At 40.0% G+C, this 19,343-nt stretch overlaps 1 protein-coding gene across 5 annotated transcripts in view; it reads right to left on the bottom strand.

Moving 5' to 3' along the window:
* The window catches only part of LOC122562580 (sodium- and chloride-dependent GABA transporter 1-like), a 109,875-nt gene that overhangs the window by 4,084 nt on the left and 86,448 nt on the right, over nucleotides 1-19,343 (bottom strand). For all 5 annotated transcript variants that reach the window (XM_043715539.1, XM_043715538.1, XM_043715542.1 and 2 more), the window contains 7 exons: nucleotides 16,340-16,474; nucleotides 13,662-13,765; nucleotides 9,348-9,472; nucleotides 8,700-8,812; nucleotides 3,235-3,375; nucleotides 2,249-2,348; nucleotides 152-252 (listed from right to left, as the gene is read on the bottom strand). In XM_043715539.1, the coding sequence (XP_043571474.1) occupies nucleotides 152-252; nucleotides 2,249-2,348; nucleotides 3,235-3,375; nucleotides 8,700-8,812; nucleotides 9,348-9,472; nucleotides 13,662-13,765; nucleotides 16,340-16,474 (819 nt within the window). The remainder of the gene's footprint in view (nucleotides 1-151; nucleotides 253-2,248; nucleotides 2,349-3,234; nucleotides 3,376-8,699; nucleotides 8,813-9,347; nucleotides 9,473-13,661; nucleotides 13,766-16,339; nucleotides 16,475-19,343) is intronic.

Below are 19,343 nucleotides of genomic sequence, written 5' to 3'. Positions count from 1 at the left end.
CTCTATAAGGTCACCCCTCAACCTCCGACGCTCCAGGGAAAACAGCCCCAGCCTGTTCAGCCCCTGTAAGTGAAATAGTTTAAATGTCCCTCTACTTCAGTGGGAGATCCTATGGATGAGAAAAGGTTATTAGAAAAGGTTAACTACTCACTGTGACAAGGAGCGGAGAAGCAACCCACCAGCACAACTTGAAATAGAGATTTGGAGGAGCTCCCAGCATTTCCTTGTAATTGGCAGATAACCTACGGACACCTGTAGTAGGATCAAACATAGGAATCCATCAGTCTTGTTCAACAAAACAGTTTCTGTTTTAAAGTGGATGTGTGTAGTCAACTCAATGTTGACATAAGCCTAAATGTTATGACCACTAGTGTTCAATCAATCAGTCAGTTCCTTACTTACTCATCATTTCCCTGCTTATTAGTCAAATGATTGGTCAAAGGAAGCTAGGTCCCAGAGATTATCCCTGAAAATATTGTCATCATGTGACCTGTCAAATTAAGTTTCTAATTGCTGTGAGACTTTGAATAGGATATTGACTTGTGATCAGGACACCTCTTTTTAAGTTGCATGAAGGGGATAATTATACATGAAATATTCTCACTCAAACTCTGTAAAATCACAAATTCTGAAGAAAAAAAAATTCCCCACCCATGGGACATATAGTAACATTATTCACTGGCCAGCATTTACTGACAGTGGCTTGGAGGAGAACTTGAGGTGTTCCCATGCATGTCAGCTCTTGTCCTTCTCGATGGAAGTGATGGTAGATTTGTAAGATGCAGTCTAAGAATCTTTGGTGTATTTCTGCAGTGCATCTTGTATATACTAAACACTGCTGAAGCTGTTGCTTGACTAGTCTGTGAGACAGCTCTCCCAATTTTGGCATAAGCCCTTGTTGTTCGTAAGGAGGACCCTACAGGGTTGATAGGGCTCTTTTTGCCATTGTCATTTCTGGTGTCTAGGTTGGTGTGTCCAGTTTAAATTCTTTTTGAGACGTCATAGTGATTGTTACAACTGAGTGGCTTGCCAGGCTATATGGGAGGACATTTGAAAGTCAACCACATTGTGGGTAATGCAGGGGGAAGTGGTATAAAAGCAGATGCATCCCACTCTCTGAATTACTATTTCAACTTAGAAAGTGTCTCGAAACATTTTATGACACAAGAGGAAAAATAGTTGAGTAGAATTTGGGAGAAGAGTTAAAGGAGATCACAAAATTGTGCAAAAAATAGGTTTTGGAGTGAGGGATGTGTATATAATAACGGTGATAAATGCATCACAATTTAATGGCTGACGACCAATGTTCCCTCCAAGCTGCCAATGCATAACTGTGTAGCAATCTGAATGTAGCAACTGTGCAGTGCAACAACCTGACATTGCACATCTCCACAGATGTTAGTGGGATTACTGCTGAGGATTCAAATCATCGACGTTCTCTCCATCCATGAGCCAATAGTCAGAAAAGCCTAGAATGTAACTAAGAGGGATAGGGATGAAGAATATTCCACAAACTGGGTTGAATGTTGCCATTTGCAAACTAACTGACAACTGTTTTTTTGAAATAACTGAGTTGGTTGTAGGGTGATTAATCATGTAATTAAAATGTTGCAATAGTGAAATTCTGGATAAAACTGAGTAATACCATATCCCTTAACTATCTTTTCCACTTACAAACTGCTGAACATGCACAACAGATCTTATTTTCCATAAATGACAGTGCTCTCTCCCCCCTTGAAATCAATCATCCACTACATGCTCAGTACATTTATCAAGGATCACCGTTGAAATTCAGCATGTGACTGCATTTGTACAATGACCTATGGAAAACAACAGGAGCCATATTTTAAAAACTGGCTTGAAATTGTATATCACTTTTCATGATCGCTAGGCATTTCACAGTGCTTTTCAAACTAATCAAGTACTTTTGAAATAGAATTGCTGCTGAAATGTAGGAAACTCAATAGTGCAGTTTTATATTTTGAAAGTATTCATTACTGGTTCAAAGTTAATAAAAGGTTCCTTTGTAATCTATATGCAGTCTTTGCACTGATAACTCCACTCTTTAGTATTAGCTTACACCATGTCAGACAGAAGAGAAAAACAATATGGCAAAGAAATGCAAGTGGATGGAATAGAGGATTAAGAGTTGGCTGAAGTAGAGGAAGGGGAAGGACTGTCATATATGGGTAGTATAAGGCTTAGGAGCAGTCAAATAAATGCTGGCAAGGCAAAATGAAAACTGTACCATAACACCAACAAATGGCCACAACTTCAAAGAAAGCCAGGAACATGAGAGAGACGACAGCGGTGTAATGGTCCATCAGTTGGAATACATAGATTCCACCCTTTTAAAACAAAATGCAACAAGTTACTTAATTACATCAAGATTACAGAACTTTACAGAAAGTCCAACTCATATTTTAAAAATTGAAGTTCCAAACATTTAAAAAAAAACATACTAATAGCAGGAAATACTACAAACACACAACAATTTGTCATCAAAATCTGAAAAGGGGAATTTTTTTCATGTAGACCTGTCCACGTTTTGTTCAGACTTTCGGTATTCACTGTTTCTAGCTTTAAATCTGTACTGTGAGATAGTGGTGAAGTCAGAGTGTGGTGCTGGAAAAGCACAGCCGCTCAGGCAGCATCCGAGGAGCAGGAAAATGGATGTTTCGAGCATAAGCCCTTCATCAATTCCTGATGAAGGGCTTACAATTGAAACATCGATTCTCCTACTCCTCAGATGCTGCCTGACTGGCTGTGTTTTTCCAGCACCACACTCTTCAACTCTGACCTCCAGCATCTGCAGTCCTCACTTTCTCCTGAGATAGTGGTGAAGCCTGATAACCGTGCTGCAATCAACCTAACCACAAGATCCTTTTTGGGAAGTTAGTGAATGTTGGCACTGCAGCTTCCAGAGGTTTAGCAGAATTTGCCACAAGGTAGGATCTTCACAAACCCAATTCCAAGACTGTTAAGCGAGTACAACTAAGGAAATTCTATCGTAGACCAATATGTAGCGTGGTAGGAGAGACCATAAAATACAAGGGTACTAAGCTGTTCATTGTTTATAGTAGTGCTTATCTACTTACTGAGATCTCTATTTGTAATAATTAACTACATTGTTTAAACATCAAGGTGTTTCTGGCTATTTTACTAGAGTATCAGTTGCTGGATGAAGATAATTAAAACAGCCAATCTTGAAACAGCAGAATGAATTGAGGATACCTGGGTGATGTTTGGAATTCCAAGCAGGAAAGCAACAAAACAGATGAGAAGAACTACAATCTCTTTGCGCTTGAAGAAATAAAGCAGTTTCTTTCCCCAGGCATCCATCAAACTGGTAACCATCACCTCCACCATAGCAAACTACAAGAAGGAAAAAAAATATAAATTAATGAAAATCACAAAATTAATTTAAAGAGTGCTGACTCGTTCAGTTCAGTGTCTCAGTGCCAGTCAAAAAGAGTTACCCATTCAACTCCCATTTTCCAGTTCTATGTTTGTAGCCTTGATCCCTCTGCAAAAGGATATAGGTCCTTTCTATCTACTCTATCCAGCCTCCTCGTAATCTTACATGCCTCATTTAAGTCCTTCTTCAACTGCTCCATTTCAAAGAAAACCAATCTCCTTTTATAGCTAAAACACTTCAGTCCTGTTAAATTATTGTAAATTTCCTGTGTCCTTTGCTAGTGTGCAAATCATATCCTTCCTGTAGTGCAATTACCAACAATGTAAATAGTATTCCAGCTGAACCATAACTAACGCTTTATACAATATAAAGCACAAGTTCCCTCATCTAGCTTCAGCTATTCAAGAATCCAGAATGCCTCCTTTATTACCTTGTTAACCTGTATTTTCTAGGGATCTATGGACTTGCACTCTGAAGTTCTTCTGTTCCTCAGTATTCTAGCATTTATTGTTTACTCCCTTGCCTTGTTTCTTCTCCATAAACGCATTACTCATTTTCTGGATTCAATTCCCAATTATATGCCCACTTAACCTGTCTATTGATATTGGCTTGCAGTCTAAAGCTTTTCTCCTTATTTATAACCAAATAGCCAATTCTTCTAAGATCCACTAACTTATTAACATGCCCCCACATCCAAATCTAGATCATTGACATGAGAGTCAAGAAAACCTTGTACTGAACCCATTATTTTTGCTTTCTGTCATTTTGGATTCAACTGTGACTTTCCTTGGATGACACAGGTATTTAGTATTTTAACAAGTCTACCAAATTGAATCTTATAAAAAGCATTGCTAAAATCCACGCACACCAAATCAAATGAGCTAATGTCATCAACCCACCTTGATGCTTCTTCAAAAACCTAATTCAACTGAGTCAAACATAACTAAATCTAACAAATCTGTGCTGACAGTTTGATAAATCTGCGTTTTTCTAAATTATGATTATAATTGTCCTTCAGAAAAAAAAAATTCAAATAATTTGCTCAAGGACTGAGGTTCATAGTGGCCTGTAATTACTTGGTATTTCTCTTTATTGCTTCTAAAAACAATCATAATGTTAATAATCCTATGGACCACGCCTGTAGCCAGAAAAGATTTAAATCATGTTCCGAACATTTGTTTTTTCTTTTCTTGTTTCCTAGTAGCCTTGGAAACTTTTTATATGGGCTTGGTGATTTATTTACTTTAAAAATGGTAGATCCCTTCATATTTCCTTGCTCACTTTGTTTATCCTATGCTGAGTTTCGCATGCCTCTGTAACTATTTCTGCATTGTCCTCCTGTTTTGTGATGACACCTGTAAAGTATTAATAAAGAAACATGCCCATGTCTTGCAGGTTTTTGTATGGTTAGATATTGGTAAGTGTTAACATTCAAAAAGTGACCTTTGTTCATATGTTACTGAAAGCTCACATACAGGTGATGCTAATAATTAACAAAGCAAATGGAATATTACTCTTTATCTCAATACAATTTGAGTAAATATGTAATAAAGGTATCTTGCTACAATTATATAATGTTTTACTGAGACCACACTCTGTGTACTGTGTAAAATTTTGATCTCCTTACTAACAAATATACTTTAGAGGGAGTGCAGCAGAAGTTCACAAGTTTAATACATTGGATGCCTCGAGAGAAAAGATTGATGAGACTTGTGCCAGTATTCTCTAGAGTTTTGAAAAATGAGAAGTCGTCTTATTAAAATGTGCAAAGTTCTTAACAGGGATAGATAGGGTAGATGAAAGAAATATGTTTCCCTGGATTGGAGCTCTTGCTGGTGACCCAAGTATCAGTAGAAGAGTAAATTATGAAAAGGACACAGGGAGTCTGCAAATGTACACAGAAAGGTTAAATGAGCGGGTAAAAATTTGGCAGATGGGAATTATAACGTGGGAAAATGTCAACTTATCCATTTTGGCAGGAAGGACAGAAAAGCATCAAATGATTTAAATGATGAGATCGTGTAGAACCTGCTGGTACAGAGAGGTCTTTGTGTCATATGGATGATTTATTTATTTATTTTATTGTCACATATCATAGATTCATAGAGATGCACAGCATGGAAACAGACCAGACCCTTCGGTCCAATCCGTCCATATATCCCAACCCAATCTAGTCCCACCTGCCAGCACCCGGCCCATATCCCTCCAAACCCTTCCTATTCATATACCCATCCAAATGCCTCTTAAATGTTGCAATTGTACCAGCCTCAACTACCTCTTCTGGCAGCTCATTCCACACACATACCACCCTCTGCGTGAAAAAGTTGCCCCTTAGGTCTCTTTTTATATTTTTCCCCTCTCACCCTAAACCTATGCCCTCTAGTTCTGGACTCCCTGACCCCAGGGAAAAGACTTTGTCTATTTATCCTATCCATGCCCCTCATAATTTCGTAAACCTTTATAAAGTCACCCCTCAGCCTCTGATGCTCCAGGGAAAACAGCCCCAGCCTGTTCAGCCTCTCCCTCCCTAAAGCTCAAATCCTCCAACACTGGCAACAATCTTTGTAAGTCTTTTCTGAACCCTTTCAAGTTTCACAACATCTTTCCGATAGGAAGACCAGAATTGCATACAATATTCCAACAGCGACCTAACCAATGTCCTGTACAGCTGCAACATGACCTTCCAACTCCTGTACTCAATACTCTGACCAATAAAAGAAAGCATACCAAACGCCTTCTTCACTATCCTATCTACCTGTGACTCCACTTTCAAGGAGCTATGAACCTGCACTCCAAGGTCTCCTTGTTCAGTAACACTCCCTAGGACCTTACCATTAAGTGTATAAGTCCTGCTAAGATTTGCTTTCCCAAAAGGCAGCACCTCACATTTATCTGAATTAAACTCCATCTCTCAACACATTGGCCCATCTGATCAAGATCCTGTTGTAATCTGAGGTAACCACTACACCTCCAATTTTGACGTCAACTGCAAACGTACTAACTATACCTCTTATGCTTGCATCTAAATTATTTAAATAAATGATGAAAAGTAGAGGACCCAGCACCGATCCTTGTGGCACTCCACTGGTCACAGGCCCCCAGTCTGAAAAACAACCCTCCACCACCACCCTCTGTCTTCTACCTTTGAGCCAGTTCTGTATACAAATGGCTAGTTCTCCCTGTATTCCATGAGATCTAACCTTGCTAATCAGTCTCCCATGGGGAACCTTGTCAAACACCTTACTGAAGTCCATACAGATCACATCTACCACTCTGCCATCATCAGTCCTCTTTGTTACTCCTTCAGAAAACTCAATCAAGTTTGTGAGACATGATTTCCCATACACAAAGCCATGTTGACCATCTCTAATCAGTCCTTGCTTTCCAAATACATGTACATCCTGTCCCTCAGGATTCTCCCCAACAACTTGCCCACCACCTACGTCAGGCTCACTGGTCTATAGTTCCCTGGCTTGTCCTTACCACCCTTCTTAAACAGTGGCACCACGTTAGCCAACCCCCAGTCTTCTGGTACCTCACCTGTGACTATCAATGATACAAATATCTCAGCAAGAGGCCCAACAATCACTTCTCTAACTTCCCATAGAGTTCTAGGGTACACCTGATCAGGACCTGGGGATGTATCCATCTATATGCATTTCAAGACATCCACCACTTCCTCCTCTGTAATATGGACATTTATCAAGATGTCACCATCTATTTCCCTACATTCTATATCTTCCATGTCCTTTTCCATCGTAAGTACTGATGTAAAATACTCGTTTAGTATCTCCTCAGTTTTCTATGGCTCCACACAAAGGCCGCCTTGCTGATCTTTGAGGGGCTGTATTCTCTCCCTAGTTACCCTTTTGTCCTTAACGTACATGTAAAAACACTTTGGATTCTCTTTAAGTCTATTTGCCAAAGCTCTCTTATGTCCCCTTTTTGCCCTCCTGATTTCCCTCTTAAGTATACTCCTACTGCCCTTATACTCTAAGGATTCACTCGATCTATCCTGTCTATACCTAACATATGCTTACTTCTTTTTCTTAACCAAACCTTCAATTTCTTTAGTCATCCAGCATTCCCTTTACCTACTAGCCTTTCCTTTCACCTTAACAGGAATTTACTTTCTCTGGATTCTCGTTATGTCATTTCTGAAGGCTTCCCATTTTCCAGCCGTCCCTTTACCTGCGAACATCTTGTTACAGTAAAGAGTGTTTTGTCACCATAATCTGGCACCATTTTGGGGTACAATAAAGATAAAAAGAAATTATTTAAATTAGAATTCATCTTCTGTTCAAGTTCAGTCTCAAACACAGTTTCAGGGCTTCTGCAAGGTCTTCCAATGTCTTGGCGTCAAAAGGGTGTCTTCATGGATGAATTGCAGAACGTTCGTATGTAGGCAGAGTAAATGATTGGAAAGGCAAACAGAATACTGCTGTTTCATGTAAGGGAGGATGGAATGTAAGAGCAGGGAAGTTTTTATTCAGGGCATTGACAAGACCACACCTAGAGTGTTGTGTACAATTTTGATTTCCTCATTTAAGAAGGGATATTATTCCATTAGAAGCAGTGCAGAGGTTCACCTGGCTGATTTCTAGCATGAGCTAGTTATTTAAAGAAGGAAAGGTTGGACACGTTGGGCCTACATTTATTAGGTTTAGAAGAATGAAAGGTGATCTGATTGAAACATGTAAGATGACAAAGGGTGATGGCAGGTGCAGAAAGGATGTTTTCTTTTGTGGAAGAGACTAGAGCAAGGAGGCACAATTTTATAATAAGGGGTGTCCTGCTTAAGATGGATAAGGAGAATATGTTTCTCTCATAAATTGTTAAATCAATGGAATTGATTTAGAAACAATGTCATTTAATGTTTTGGGGCTGATAGATGACTGATTGTCTATCTGCTATGCCTCCTCACTCCTTGTTAGAGTTGAGGCCAGAGCAAATTATCTCATGGTCAATATTCTTAACAGGAATAGATCAGATACATGCAGGAAGTTTGTTTCCACGGGTTGGGTGCCAAGAACCGGGGACACAGTCTTAGAATTAGTACAATTAGAATTCATTCCTAATTCGTATGTCCATATACATTCTTACTTTGCCAATGATCGTAAAGTCTGGTCTATTTTTCTGATGTACCAGAGTTGCTTCTGTAACTCAAACTTCAGACATTATCTAATTGAATTCTCAAAGTTGTTTTATTCTTGGCCTTCCTTGCACTGGTTGTATAGTTCTGAATCCTTCTATCAGCTGTCTGATCATATTGGTTCCTCACCTGGCTATCCACACCTAAGCAGAGAAGCATGAAGAAGAACAATGAAGCCCACATTGGTGCAAGAGGCATGGTGACAAATGCTTCTGGGTAAACAACGTACACCAGTCCTGGGCCTGAATAAGAGAATGAGACAATGAGAAGATATTAGAAAAATATACAAGAGACATTAGCCAACATATGACTACTAACTGTTCTGGTACTCCTCATTTTAGACCCTAAGTGAGCTGGTTGAAAAAGGAAAGTTCTGGAGTCAACTGGGTAAAAGGAGGACAGCAACTCCATGGCTTTCCTCAGAGTTAGTTGTTTCGGTAGGAAAACCCAATTACATTGCCCAGGTTGAAGTAACATACAAATGCTAACCAAAATGTCAATGTCTTGGACTGCATCCAAGTGATTCAACATTTCATGGTTTATGGACTTCAGTTTTAACAAAAAAAAGTTGTTGTTTAATGGGTTTCTTCCTATTTATTCAGGAAATGGCACAAATCATCAATTAACCACTGCTCTATAAAGCATATTTTACTCTAAACCATTTCTAATTGGATCAGAAGAAATGGGAATAAATACAATTTCAATGCTCACCAGGGAGCTTCACTGAGTCTTAAAGGGAGTACTCAAATGCCCTAGATTGCTGAAAAGGAATCCTACCATCAGTGGCAATGTCTTCAACAGGCAGGTTATACTGATGGCTCATGTATCCAATTGCAGAGAAAACCACAAATCCTGCAAAAATACTTGTAGCTGAGTTTGTTACTGCAACAATGAGTGTATCTCTGAAAACAGGGGGAAAAAAAACAATTTGTAAATACTACAATTTGAAACACTTCCCTCAAACAATAATTTGCTATACAGCTCCAAAATAAGTATGCTAACCCCTTTTTGCATGATTGACATAATTTCAAGTCACAGGATTAGTATACACAAATTAGGCAAGTATTATTAGGCCTTTAGTAAATTAGGACATAATTTCAGGGAGGAAAATGGAATATAAATTGATACTCCATTATTGGGGAAAAATATACATTTTGAATCAAAATGATCCCTTTTACCCTTCCTCTCCTTAAACCAAGGTAGAAATGTATTTGAACACTTGAAATTAAAAGTTGATTTTAAACAGAACATTTATTGTTCAAAATGATGTTGAGTTATTTTAAGGGAGCAAGAAACTTTTTGTTCCTTATCCAAATTCTTGATTTTGAAGTTGACAACATAGCTACTGGTACTGTATACATCATAGAAGATGCCCACAGCCTGGGCCCCTGCAGTCAGCAAAGCTAAACATATCAAACAATTTTAATCACCGAAAATCCTAAGAACTTCGATTTATGAAGCAGCTTTCAGAACATCAGGACATCCCAAAACAGTTAAAGCTGCTTAAATTTGAAACATTTGGATTCTTAAGGAGTAAATGCTGAGAGGACGCTTTCTCTCATGGGAGACCAGGACCAGAGGGCATAGATAGAATTAACGGGTACCAACTTAAGACTTGGATGTGGAGGATTCTCTTCTCTTAAGACATTTGAGTGTCTTCGGAACACCTTGTCATAGAGAGTTGTGAGGCAAAATCCTTGTTAATGTTTATGATAAATAGATTCTTGATCAGTAAAAACATCAAGGGCTATGAGGAAAGGGCAGGAAAGTGGTAGTGAAGAAAAAGGTCAGATCAGCCATGATCCTACTGAATGACAGAGCAGGCTTGAGGGGACTGAACAGCCTAGTCCTGTTCCTATTTCTTATGGTTTTTGGTCTTGAGTACATTTTGAAATGGTGTCACTGTTGCAATGTTGAGGTGAGAAGTGGAGGAAATGTGGAATGAAACAGCAATGCCAAGAAGGAAATTATTGAAAGGAATAATCTCTGGGATGAATTGTGGGAGCCGCATCGCAGGAAGTTTACACTGACCTTGAAGGGCTTGCAGCATAGATTCACCCAAACACCACAAGGGCTGAAATGGTTAAATTGAGAACAGATTGCCCAGGCTGGGTTTGTATTCCTCAGAGTAAAGAAGATTAAGGGGTTCCTCAGGGTAGTGTCCAAATTTTTCAACTGCTTCATCAATAACCTTCCATAGATTCACACAGCACAGAAAAGGCTCTTCAGCCCATCGAGTCTGCAGCATTGTAACTGCCACTAAAAGTGTGTTAATCCTAATGTCCTGCACTTCTCCCATATCCTTGAATGTGACGACATTTGAAGTGGCCATCTAATTCTTTTTTTTAAAGTTTGTAAGGTTTCTGGTCTCAACTACCTTCCCAGGCAGTGCATTCCAGATTCCCAACAACTGCTGAGTGAGAAAGTTTATTTCCAAATCTCTTCTGAATCTCTGCCCCTTACCCTAAAACTATGCCCTCTTGTGACTGATCCTTTAAAAAAGGGAACAATTGCTCTCTATTCACCCTGTCCATATCTCTCATAATTTTATACACTTCAATCATGTCCCATCTCAGTTTTCTCTGCTCTAAAGAAAACAATCCAAGCATAGCTAGTCTCTCCTTTATAGCTCAAATTTTCCATTTCAGACAACATTCTGGTGAATCTCCTCTCTACCCTGTCTAATGCTATCATATCCATCCTGTAGTGAGGTGACCTGAACTGCATACAGTACTCCAGTTGTGGCCTGACCAAAACCCTGGATAAATCCAACATTACCTGCTTGCTCTTATACTCTAAGTCATAACTGATGAAAACAAATGTTCCATATGCCTTAAATACCCTATTATGGTGCTCTAGGTGAGGACTGCAGATGCTAGAGATCAGAGCTGAAAATGTGTTAGCAGTTTCCTGAAGAAGGGCTTATGTCCGAAACGTCGATTCTCCTGCTCCTTGGATGCTGCCTGACCTGCTGTGCTTTTCCAGCAACACATTTTCAGCTATTATGGTGCTCTGCTGACCTCAGGGATCTGTGAATAACTACCTCAAGATCCCTCTATTCCTCTAAGCTACTCAGTGTCCTGCAATTGATCTTAAATACTCCCTCATCTACTTTCTTCTTCCAAAGCGCATCAACTCACACTTATCATGATTAAGTACCATCTGCCAATGGTCTGCCCATCTGATCAATGCATCTAAATTACCTACAACCATCTTTGCTATGAATCGCTCTACCAATCTCGATGCAAATTTGCTTAGCATTCCCATCATATTTTCATCTATATCATTCGTGTATGTAACAAACAATAATTGTTCCAGTACTGATCCTTGTAGTACACCGGCCTCCAACCACTCAAACAGCCTTCTACCACCACCCTTTGTGTCCTATTACAAGCCAGTTTCTGATCCAGCTCACCAAGTTTCCCACAATTCCATGTGCCTAACCTTCCTAATCAGTTTCCCAGTAGGACCTTGTCAAAAGCACTACTAAAATCCAAATAAACCACACCAACTGAATGTACCTCATCCATACACTTGATCACATTTTCAAATGTTGTTTGTCAGAGGGAGGTCATGCTGACTATACCAAATTGTTCCATGCCTTTCCAAGAGGTAATAATTTTCTCCTTCAGAATTTTCTCCAATAGTTTCCCTCCCATTGACATGAGACTCACTGGTCTGTAATTTTCTGATGCATGTCTAACAGCCCTCTTAAAAAGTGGAACCAAATTAGCCATCCTCCAGTCCTCTGGCACTTGCCTCCATCATAAAGTCAGAAGTAAGAAAGTTTGTCAATGATTGCACAATGTGCAGCACCATTCATGACTCCTCAAATACTAAAGCAGTCCATATTCAAATGCAGCAAAGGCTGGACAATATCCAGGCTTGGGTTGACAAATGGCAAATAACATGCGTGCCACACAAATGCGAGGCAATGACTGTGTCCAATAAAAGACAAGCTAATCACTGACCATTGACATTCAGTGGTATTACTATCACTGAATCCTCCACTATCAACATCCTTGGAGTTACCATTGACCAGAAACCTAATTGGACTCACCATAAAAACACAATTGCTACAAGAGCAGCTCAGATGCTAGGAATACTGCAGGGAGTAATTCATCTCCTGACTCCCCAAAGCCTGTCCACCATCTACAAAGCACAAGTCAGCAGTGTGATGGACTACTCCCCACTTGCCTGGATGGTTACAGATCTAATAACACTCAAGAAGCTTGACACCATCTAGGACAAAGCAGCCCACTTGATTGACACCACATCCACAAGCATCCACTCCCTCCACCACCGACGCTCAGGAGCTGCAGTGAAAATGTACTGCAGAAATTCACCAAGGCCTCTTAGACAGCACCTTGACAAACCCGCACTCACTTTCAGCTAGAAAGACAAGGCCAGCAGATATTTAGAAACACGACCAACTGCAAATTCCCCTCCATCCTGATTTGAATATATATCATTGTTCCTTCATTGTGAGTCAACCTACAGCATGTGGACCACAGCGGTTCAAGAAGGCAACTCATCACCACCGTCTCAAGAGCAACTAGAGACAGGCAATGAATGCTGGCCAGCTAACGTTGCCGAACAGGTAGATCTGAAGTAGATAAACCATTTACTCTAACGTGGAAATCCAAAACAATGGAACATAATCTTAAAATTTGACTTAGGCTGTAGAGATGGTGACTTCTGGAAGCACTTCTTCATACAAAGGGTCAACTTTAATTTGATTTAAAACATAACTGAATGCGCAATCCTTTTTGTCATGAAGAAAATCTGACTTGAAAACTGAGAACCACCTAGCTCATTTGTTAAAATTCAGATCAAAGGGTAGAGTTCCTTTTAAATCCCAGTACTTATTAACTACTGGGTCAAAGCAATCATTGTTTATGCTATTCTTTCATGAGATGATACCACCACTGACAAGACCAGTATTTCTTGCTCATCTCTGATTGGACTGGTGTAAATCCCATATAAACATGAAACTTGAAGGTTGGTTTTGCCTCCAAGTTGTTGTGTAATGAGATCTGACACTCTCAATGCTTTCCTTCATTAAAACTAAGGCAGAAATTAAACTCTTACTTGAGTATATTGTTATTGAATTTGTTGTAACTGGCCATAGATATCATGGTGCCAAAACCGATTCCAATGGAGTTAAAAATCTGTGCAGCAGCATTCACCCATACCTATGATAAGAACGCACAAGTTTGAAATTAAGATATTCAAAAGATTCATGAATTGTAATCTGCAGAAATTATACATACGTCACAAACCATTAGCAAATTACTTTGGATGTTGGAAATACTCTACGACAACCAAACACAGCATTGCTGAGACTGCACTGAGTACACTACATACAGTTTTGATTTTCTTACTTAGAAAGGATGTATCTGCATTGGAGGAATTTAAGAGAAGATCCACTAGGCTCTTCCTTGGAATTAAGAGATTTTTTAATGAAGTTGAGCCGACACACACAGGAGTTTAGAAGGTAATTTTCTTGAAACATGCAAGATTCTAAAGGGGCTGACATTGTGAATGTTAGAAGGATGTTTTCCTTGAATGACAGTGGAATTGAGAATTAGGAAGAAGTTTCAAAACTAGTGGACTCCCATATAAAACAGAGACAATGGGCAATTTATTTTCTCTCAGGGAGTTGATAATCTTTGGAATTCTTTATTTAAGAGAGCAGTGGATTAAGGGTCACTGGATATATTTAAAGATGAGATTTTTGATCAATAAAGAGGTGAAAAACGGGCAGAAAAATGGACTTGAAACCATTATCAAGATTCGTCATGCTGATTCTAAATAATGGGTAGACTTGAAAAAGCCAAACGGCCTACTTATGTTCCACTTCTTATGTTTTCATATATCTGTGGGGAGAGACGGAAATAAAGTTAGGGATTCAGGCTGATTACATCTCGTCAGATCATTAAATGTCAACCTTCCTTCTCCCTTTCCATAGTTGCTGCATGACTTGCTGAGCATTTCCAGCAATTTCATTTATTGGTCACATCTCTGTTCGGAGATCATTTTCCATAGAGTTTTGGACTATTCTATAGGAAATCAATTATATTTCTTTGTACCTTGGCTTGTTTATTTAACTTTTTTTTTTACACTGGATTCTGGATTTCAGCATTTGTTGTTTCTAATCCTTCAAATTCTTTTTCCCTCACTCCAAGAAAAACAAGGCAAACCTTCAAAAAGTGCTGTCAATAATGGCAACAATGAATCCAAAGGTTCTTTTAGCAAATATGCACATATATTTAAATAACATTACCTAATCTCACGTCTGGGTATCACCCCTATCAGTTTCACAAAGATTCTCAACCAAATGAGCCATGGATACAAGCTCATTTTTCTTCTTTCGGGAATGGTTCTAAAGAAATAATTTTCTTAAGGGATAGGCAGCAGAGGTTTCATACTTATTCATATTTTCAAAAGGTGTGGGTTCTCTGATCTTCTGTCATCACTCCATTTTTCGTTAATTATCCAGAACATTGGCTGCCCTCTAGCAGCTAACAACACTTACCACGTATCATAATATTTAGTGCCCATAATGTTCTTGGTTGTTATTTTGTTGCTGCATTGAGGATATGCTTACTTGACGTGAGTAGTATCATTGAAAAGAAACAGTGAACTGCAAAGGGCAACTTGTAGAAACCTATATTTAGTATTACGACATAATGATCCAAAAACATAACAATGATATTCTCAAACTGAGAAAATCTGATAATGGTAATTGTATTTTTCATTAAGTTAATTAGTTTACTACATATCCACATAGATAATGGAACAAAACTAATCTAGACTCAAAAATGACATCATGACATACATTCATAGTCATACAACATGGAAACAGAATCTTTGGTTCAACCATCCACGTCAACCATGTTCCCCAAAGTAGTCCATTTGCCTGCATTTGGTCCCAAACCCTCCAAACCTTACCTATTCATGTACTTATCCAAATGTCTTTTAAATGTTGAAATGTTGCATCTGGCAGTTCATTCCACACAGTAACCACGTTGTATTTTTAAAAAAGTTTCCCCTCATGTCCCTTTTAAAACTTCCTTCTCTCACCTTCAAAATATGCCCCCTATGTTTGAACACCCCCACCCCAGGGAAAAGACCCTTGCTATTCATCTTAGCTATGTCCCTCATCCTTTTATGAACCTCTTGAAGGTCACCTCTCAACCTCCTCGGCTCCAGTGACAAAAATCTTTATTAGTAGTCTATAGATTTTAAACAGAACAATATAGCATTTTTAAATATTTAAATATAATTGTCACAGGCTTATCCCCCTCTTAAAAAGACAAAGCCTCAAGTATTATTATTCAAAATTTTAAATTGTCTTGAATAGTGATCAGCACTGTTCTGTCAGGGTGACAACAGATATAATTTGCTTTCTTTTGCTTTAAATAATCTAATTTTCTAGAACTATCAACTCACTTTAGTCAAATCCCTTTTAATAAATTCAGACTTTCAATAAAGAGTTGTTGCTGCCATTTTAACAACAGAGACATGATCCAAATCAGATTAGAAATTACTTCTCCCCATTTCTCTATGGAAAATACTGTTAAATTGTAAACTTCTTCAAACAGGTGGAGATAGGTGTCCATCTACTTCAGACATTAATATACAAAAAAAAAGCATTTATTTTCCCTCAAAGTTACAGCAACTAACTGGATAGTTGCCCATAATGCTTATGCCTTCCCACCATGCTCTGCACCCACATGAAACACAGAAACGGTTCTCTACATTACCTGGCCTTCCAGCAGTTTGCTCCATACAGGTGTCAGGAAGAAGAGGATTCCAGTCTTGGCCCCTGGTAGTTGCACGTTATTGATCAGAAGTATTATCAGGATGAGGTATGGAAAAATGGCTGTAAAATACACCACCTGGAAGGCAGAGTAAGAGATTAATGGTGTAGAAAGAAGTTCCAAAATAAGACTAGATTACCATTTTAAACATATGGAAACACTCAGCTTATTACAGTGTTCTTGTTCAATTAGTTCTCAGCTATTTTCAAGATTCAGTTTGCCAATACCATCCATGAATGCTCCTTTCCCCACATCGAGAATTACTAAATTCTCACTCTTCCAGAGAGGAGGTAGCAAGTTGAAGTCAGTTACAATCCCCGGAAGAATGAAAGAGGAGAAAAATCTGAATTCCCTCTCCCAATGGATGAGTTTAGGTAAAAGCACACATAGGTTTCTGGTCCAATATCTCAGTTTGAGCTGATTTATCTGATTGTTTTTATGTAGCAACAGGAGAAAGCACCTCTGAATCTGTGCATCTGTAGCAGCAAAACATTGCAACCAATGTTATTGCTTCGAAATACCTCCTTCCATGCCAGCATGAAAGACCTTCAAGGGAATAAATTTTTCTGATATCAGGAAAAATTCAAAGAATTGCAGGGGAAGGATAACACATTGGGGTTAAATACTCTACATAGGATCACAGAGCATTCATAATTGAAAGCTCAGGACAAGAATCGCGTCCTCTGGCTGCTGATTATCTTTTCCTTTTCCATGTGCACACCTGGAAGTTTAGCTAATGCTGTTCGGTAGGTTTAAACATACTTATCGGGGTGTGAACAGAGAAGTAACTCAAACTGGAAGGTAGTAAAGTTGGTAACAGGAACATACTTACAGGGATAGGCAGGGTAGGTGCAGGTAAAATATCTCCCCTGTTTGTACAGCCTAGATTCAGGAGGCACAATTTCAAAATAGAAGGGATGTCAGATAGGTCTGTGATAAGGAAAAATGTCTTTATTCTGAAGGGTGGGAATCAATGGGTTGTGGAAGCTCAATCTGATGTTTAATAGACAGCTTAATAGTTTTCTGATTACCAATGGCATACAGAGTTACGGAGATGGGGTGGGTAAAAGGCACTGAAGTGTTCGAACAGACAAGACTATAATGAATAGAAAGGCAGCTTTGACAATCTCAATTGCAATGCCTCTATGTTCATATATTATGCACAGGGTGATCGTGAAAATCCTTCCCTTCCTCTCTCCCATTTGATGGGCGGAGGACAGAAAAAGCAGGAAAGAAAAGTGCAGTTTAATGACGCCAACATGTGGAGGGAAATCAAAACATTTCTTGTAACATTGAACAAAAAACCGTATATCACAGGAACAGGCCTTTCACCCCTCCAAGCCTGCTACATTTTGCCCTTCCATACTAAAACTGTCTTCGCTTACAGGATCTGTATCCCTGTATTTCCTTCCCATTTATGTATTTATCCAGGTGTTTCTTGAAAGCTGCTATTGTGTTTGCTTCCACCACCTCCTCTGGCAATGCGTTTGAGGCACTCATCACCCTTGTGTGAAAGACTTGCCCGCACATCTCTTAAGCATCCTTGCTTGCACCTTGAACCCTAGTAAATGACCTGTCCACTCTGGGAAATAGCCTCGTACTTTCCACTCTATCCGTGACATTCACAATCTTATAAACTCTTATTCGGTCACCCTTCAACTTTCTTCGTTCCAGTGAAAACAGAATCTATCCAATCTTTCTTCATAGCTAAAATACCCCATACCAGGCAACATCCTGGTAAACTTTTTATATACACTCTCTAAAGCACCACATCCTTCTTTCGTATTGTGGTGACCAGAACTGAAAGCAATATTGGGAGAAAGTGAGGACTGCAGATGTTGGAGATCAGAGTAAAGAGTATGGTGCTGGAAAAGCACAGCAGGTCAGTCAACATCTGAGGATGTTTTGGGCATAAGCCCTTCATCAGGAATGAGGCTTGTAAGCCAAGGGGTGAGAGATAAATGGGAGGGGGGGTGGGGCTGGGGCGAAGGTAGCTGAGAATGCAATAGGTAGATGGAGGTGAGGACGAAGGTGATAGGTCAGAGAGGAGGGTGGAGCGGATAGATGGGAAAGGTGATGGACAGGTCATGGGGGCAGTGCTGAGTTGGAGGCTTGGGACTGGAATAATATGGGTGGAGGGGAAATGAGGAAACTGGTGAAATCCACATTGATCTCATGTGGTTGCTGGGTCCCAAGGCAGGAGATGAGGTGCTCTTCCTGCAGGCGTCGGGTGATATGGCTTTGGTGATGGAGGACTCTGCATGTCCTTGGCAGAGTGGGAGGGGGAATTGAAGTGTTCAGTCACAGGGCGGTGGGGTTGGTTGGTGCAGGTGTCCCAGAGATGTTCTCTGAAAGATCCACAAGTAGGCATCCTGTCTCCCCGACGTAGAGGAGACCACATAGGTGTGCAACGGGGGATACAGTAAATGACATTGGTGGAGGTACAGGTAAATTTCTGTCAGATGTGGGAGAATCCTTTGGGGCCTTGGACGGAGGTGAGGGGAGAGGTGTGGGCTGATAGAGGTGAGGGGAGTGGTGTGGGCATTGGAGGTGAGGAGAGTAATGTGGGCGACAGAGGTGAGGGGAGTAGTGTGGGCGGATGTAAGAAGAGTGTTGTGGACTGTGATGAAGATGAGGGGAGTGGTGTGGGCTTTGACAGAGATGAGGGGAGTGGCTTCAGCCTTGACGGAGGTGAGGGGAGTGGTGAGAGCTTGATAGAGACGAGGGGCATGGTGTGGGCGAAGGAGGTGAGGATGAGTGGTCTGGGCTTGATGGAGGTGAGGGGTGTGGTGTGGGCGACGGAGGAGGGTGAGTAGTGAGAGCTTGGTGGAGGTGAGGGGCGTGGTGTGGGCTTGATGAGGGTGAGTGGTGTGGGCCATGATGAGGGTGAGGGGGGGTGTGTGTGCTTGATGGAGATGAGGGGCGTGGTATGGGCAACGGAGGTGAG

The sequence above is a fragment of the Chiloscyllium plagiosum genome, chromosome 25 (genome assembly GCF_004010195.1).
Source record: "Chiloscyllium plagiosum isolate BGI_BamShark_2017 chromosome 25, ASM401019v2, whole genome shotgun sequence".
Lineage (NCBI taxonomy): Eukaryota > Metazoa > Chordata > Chondrichthyes > Orectolobiformes > Hemiscylliidae > Chiloscyllium > Chiloscyllium plagiosum.
This window is presented reverse-complemented; position numbering and strand designations above follow the sequence as displayed.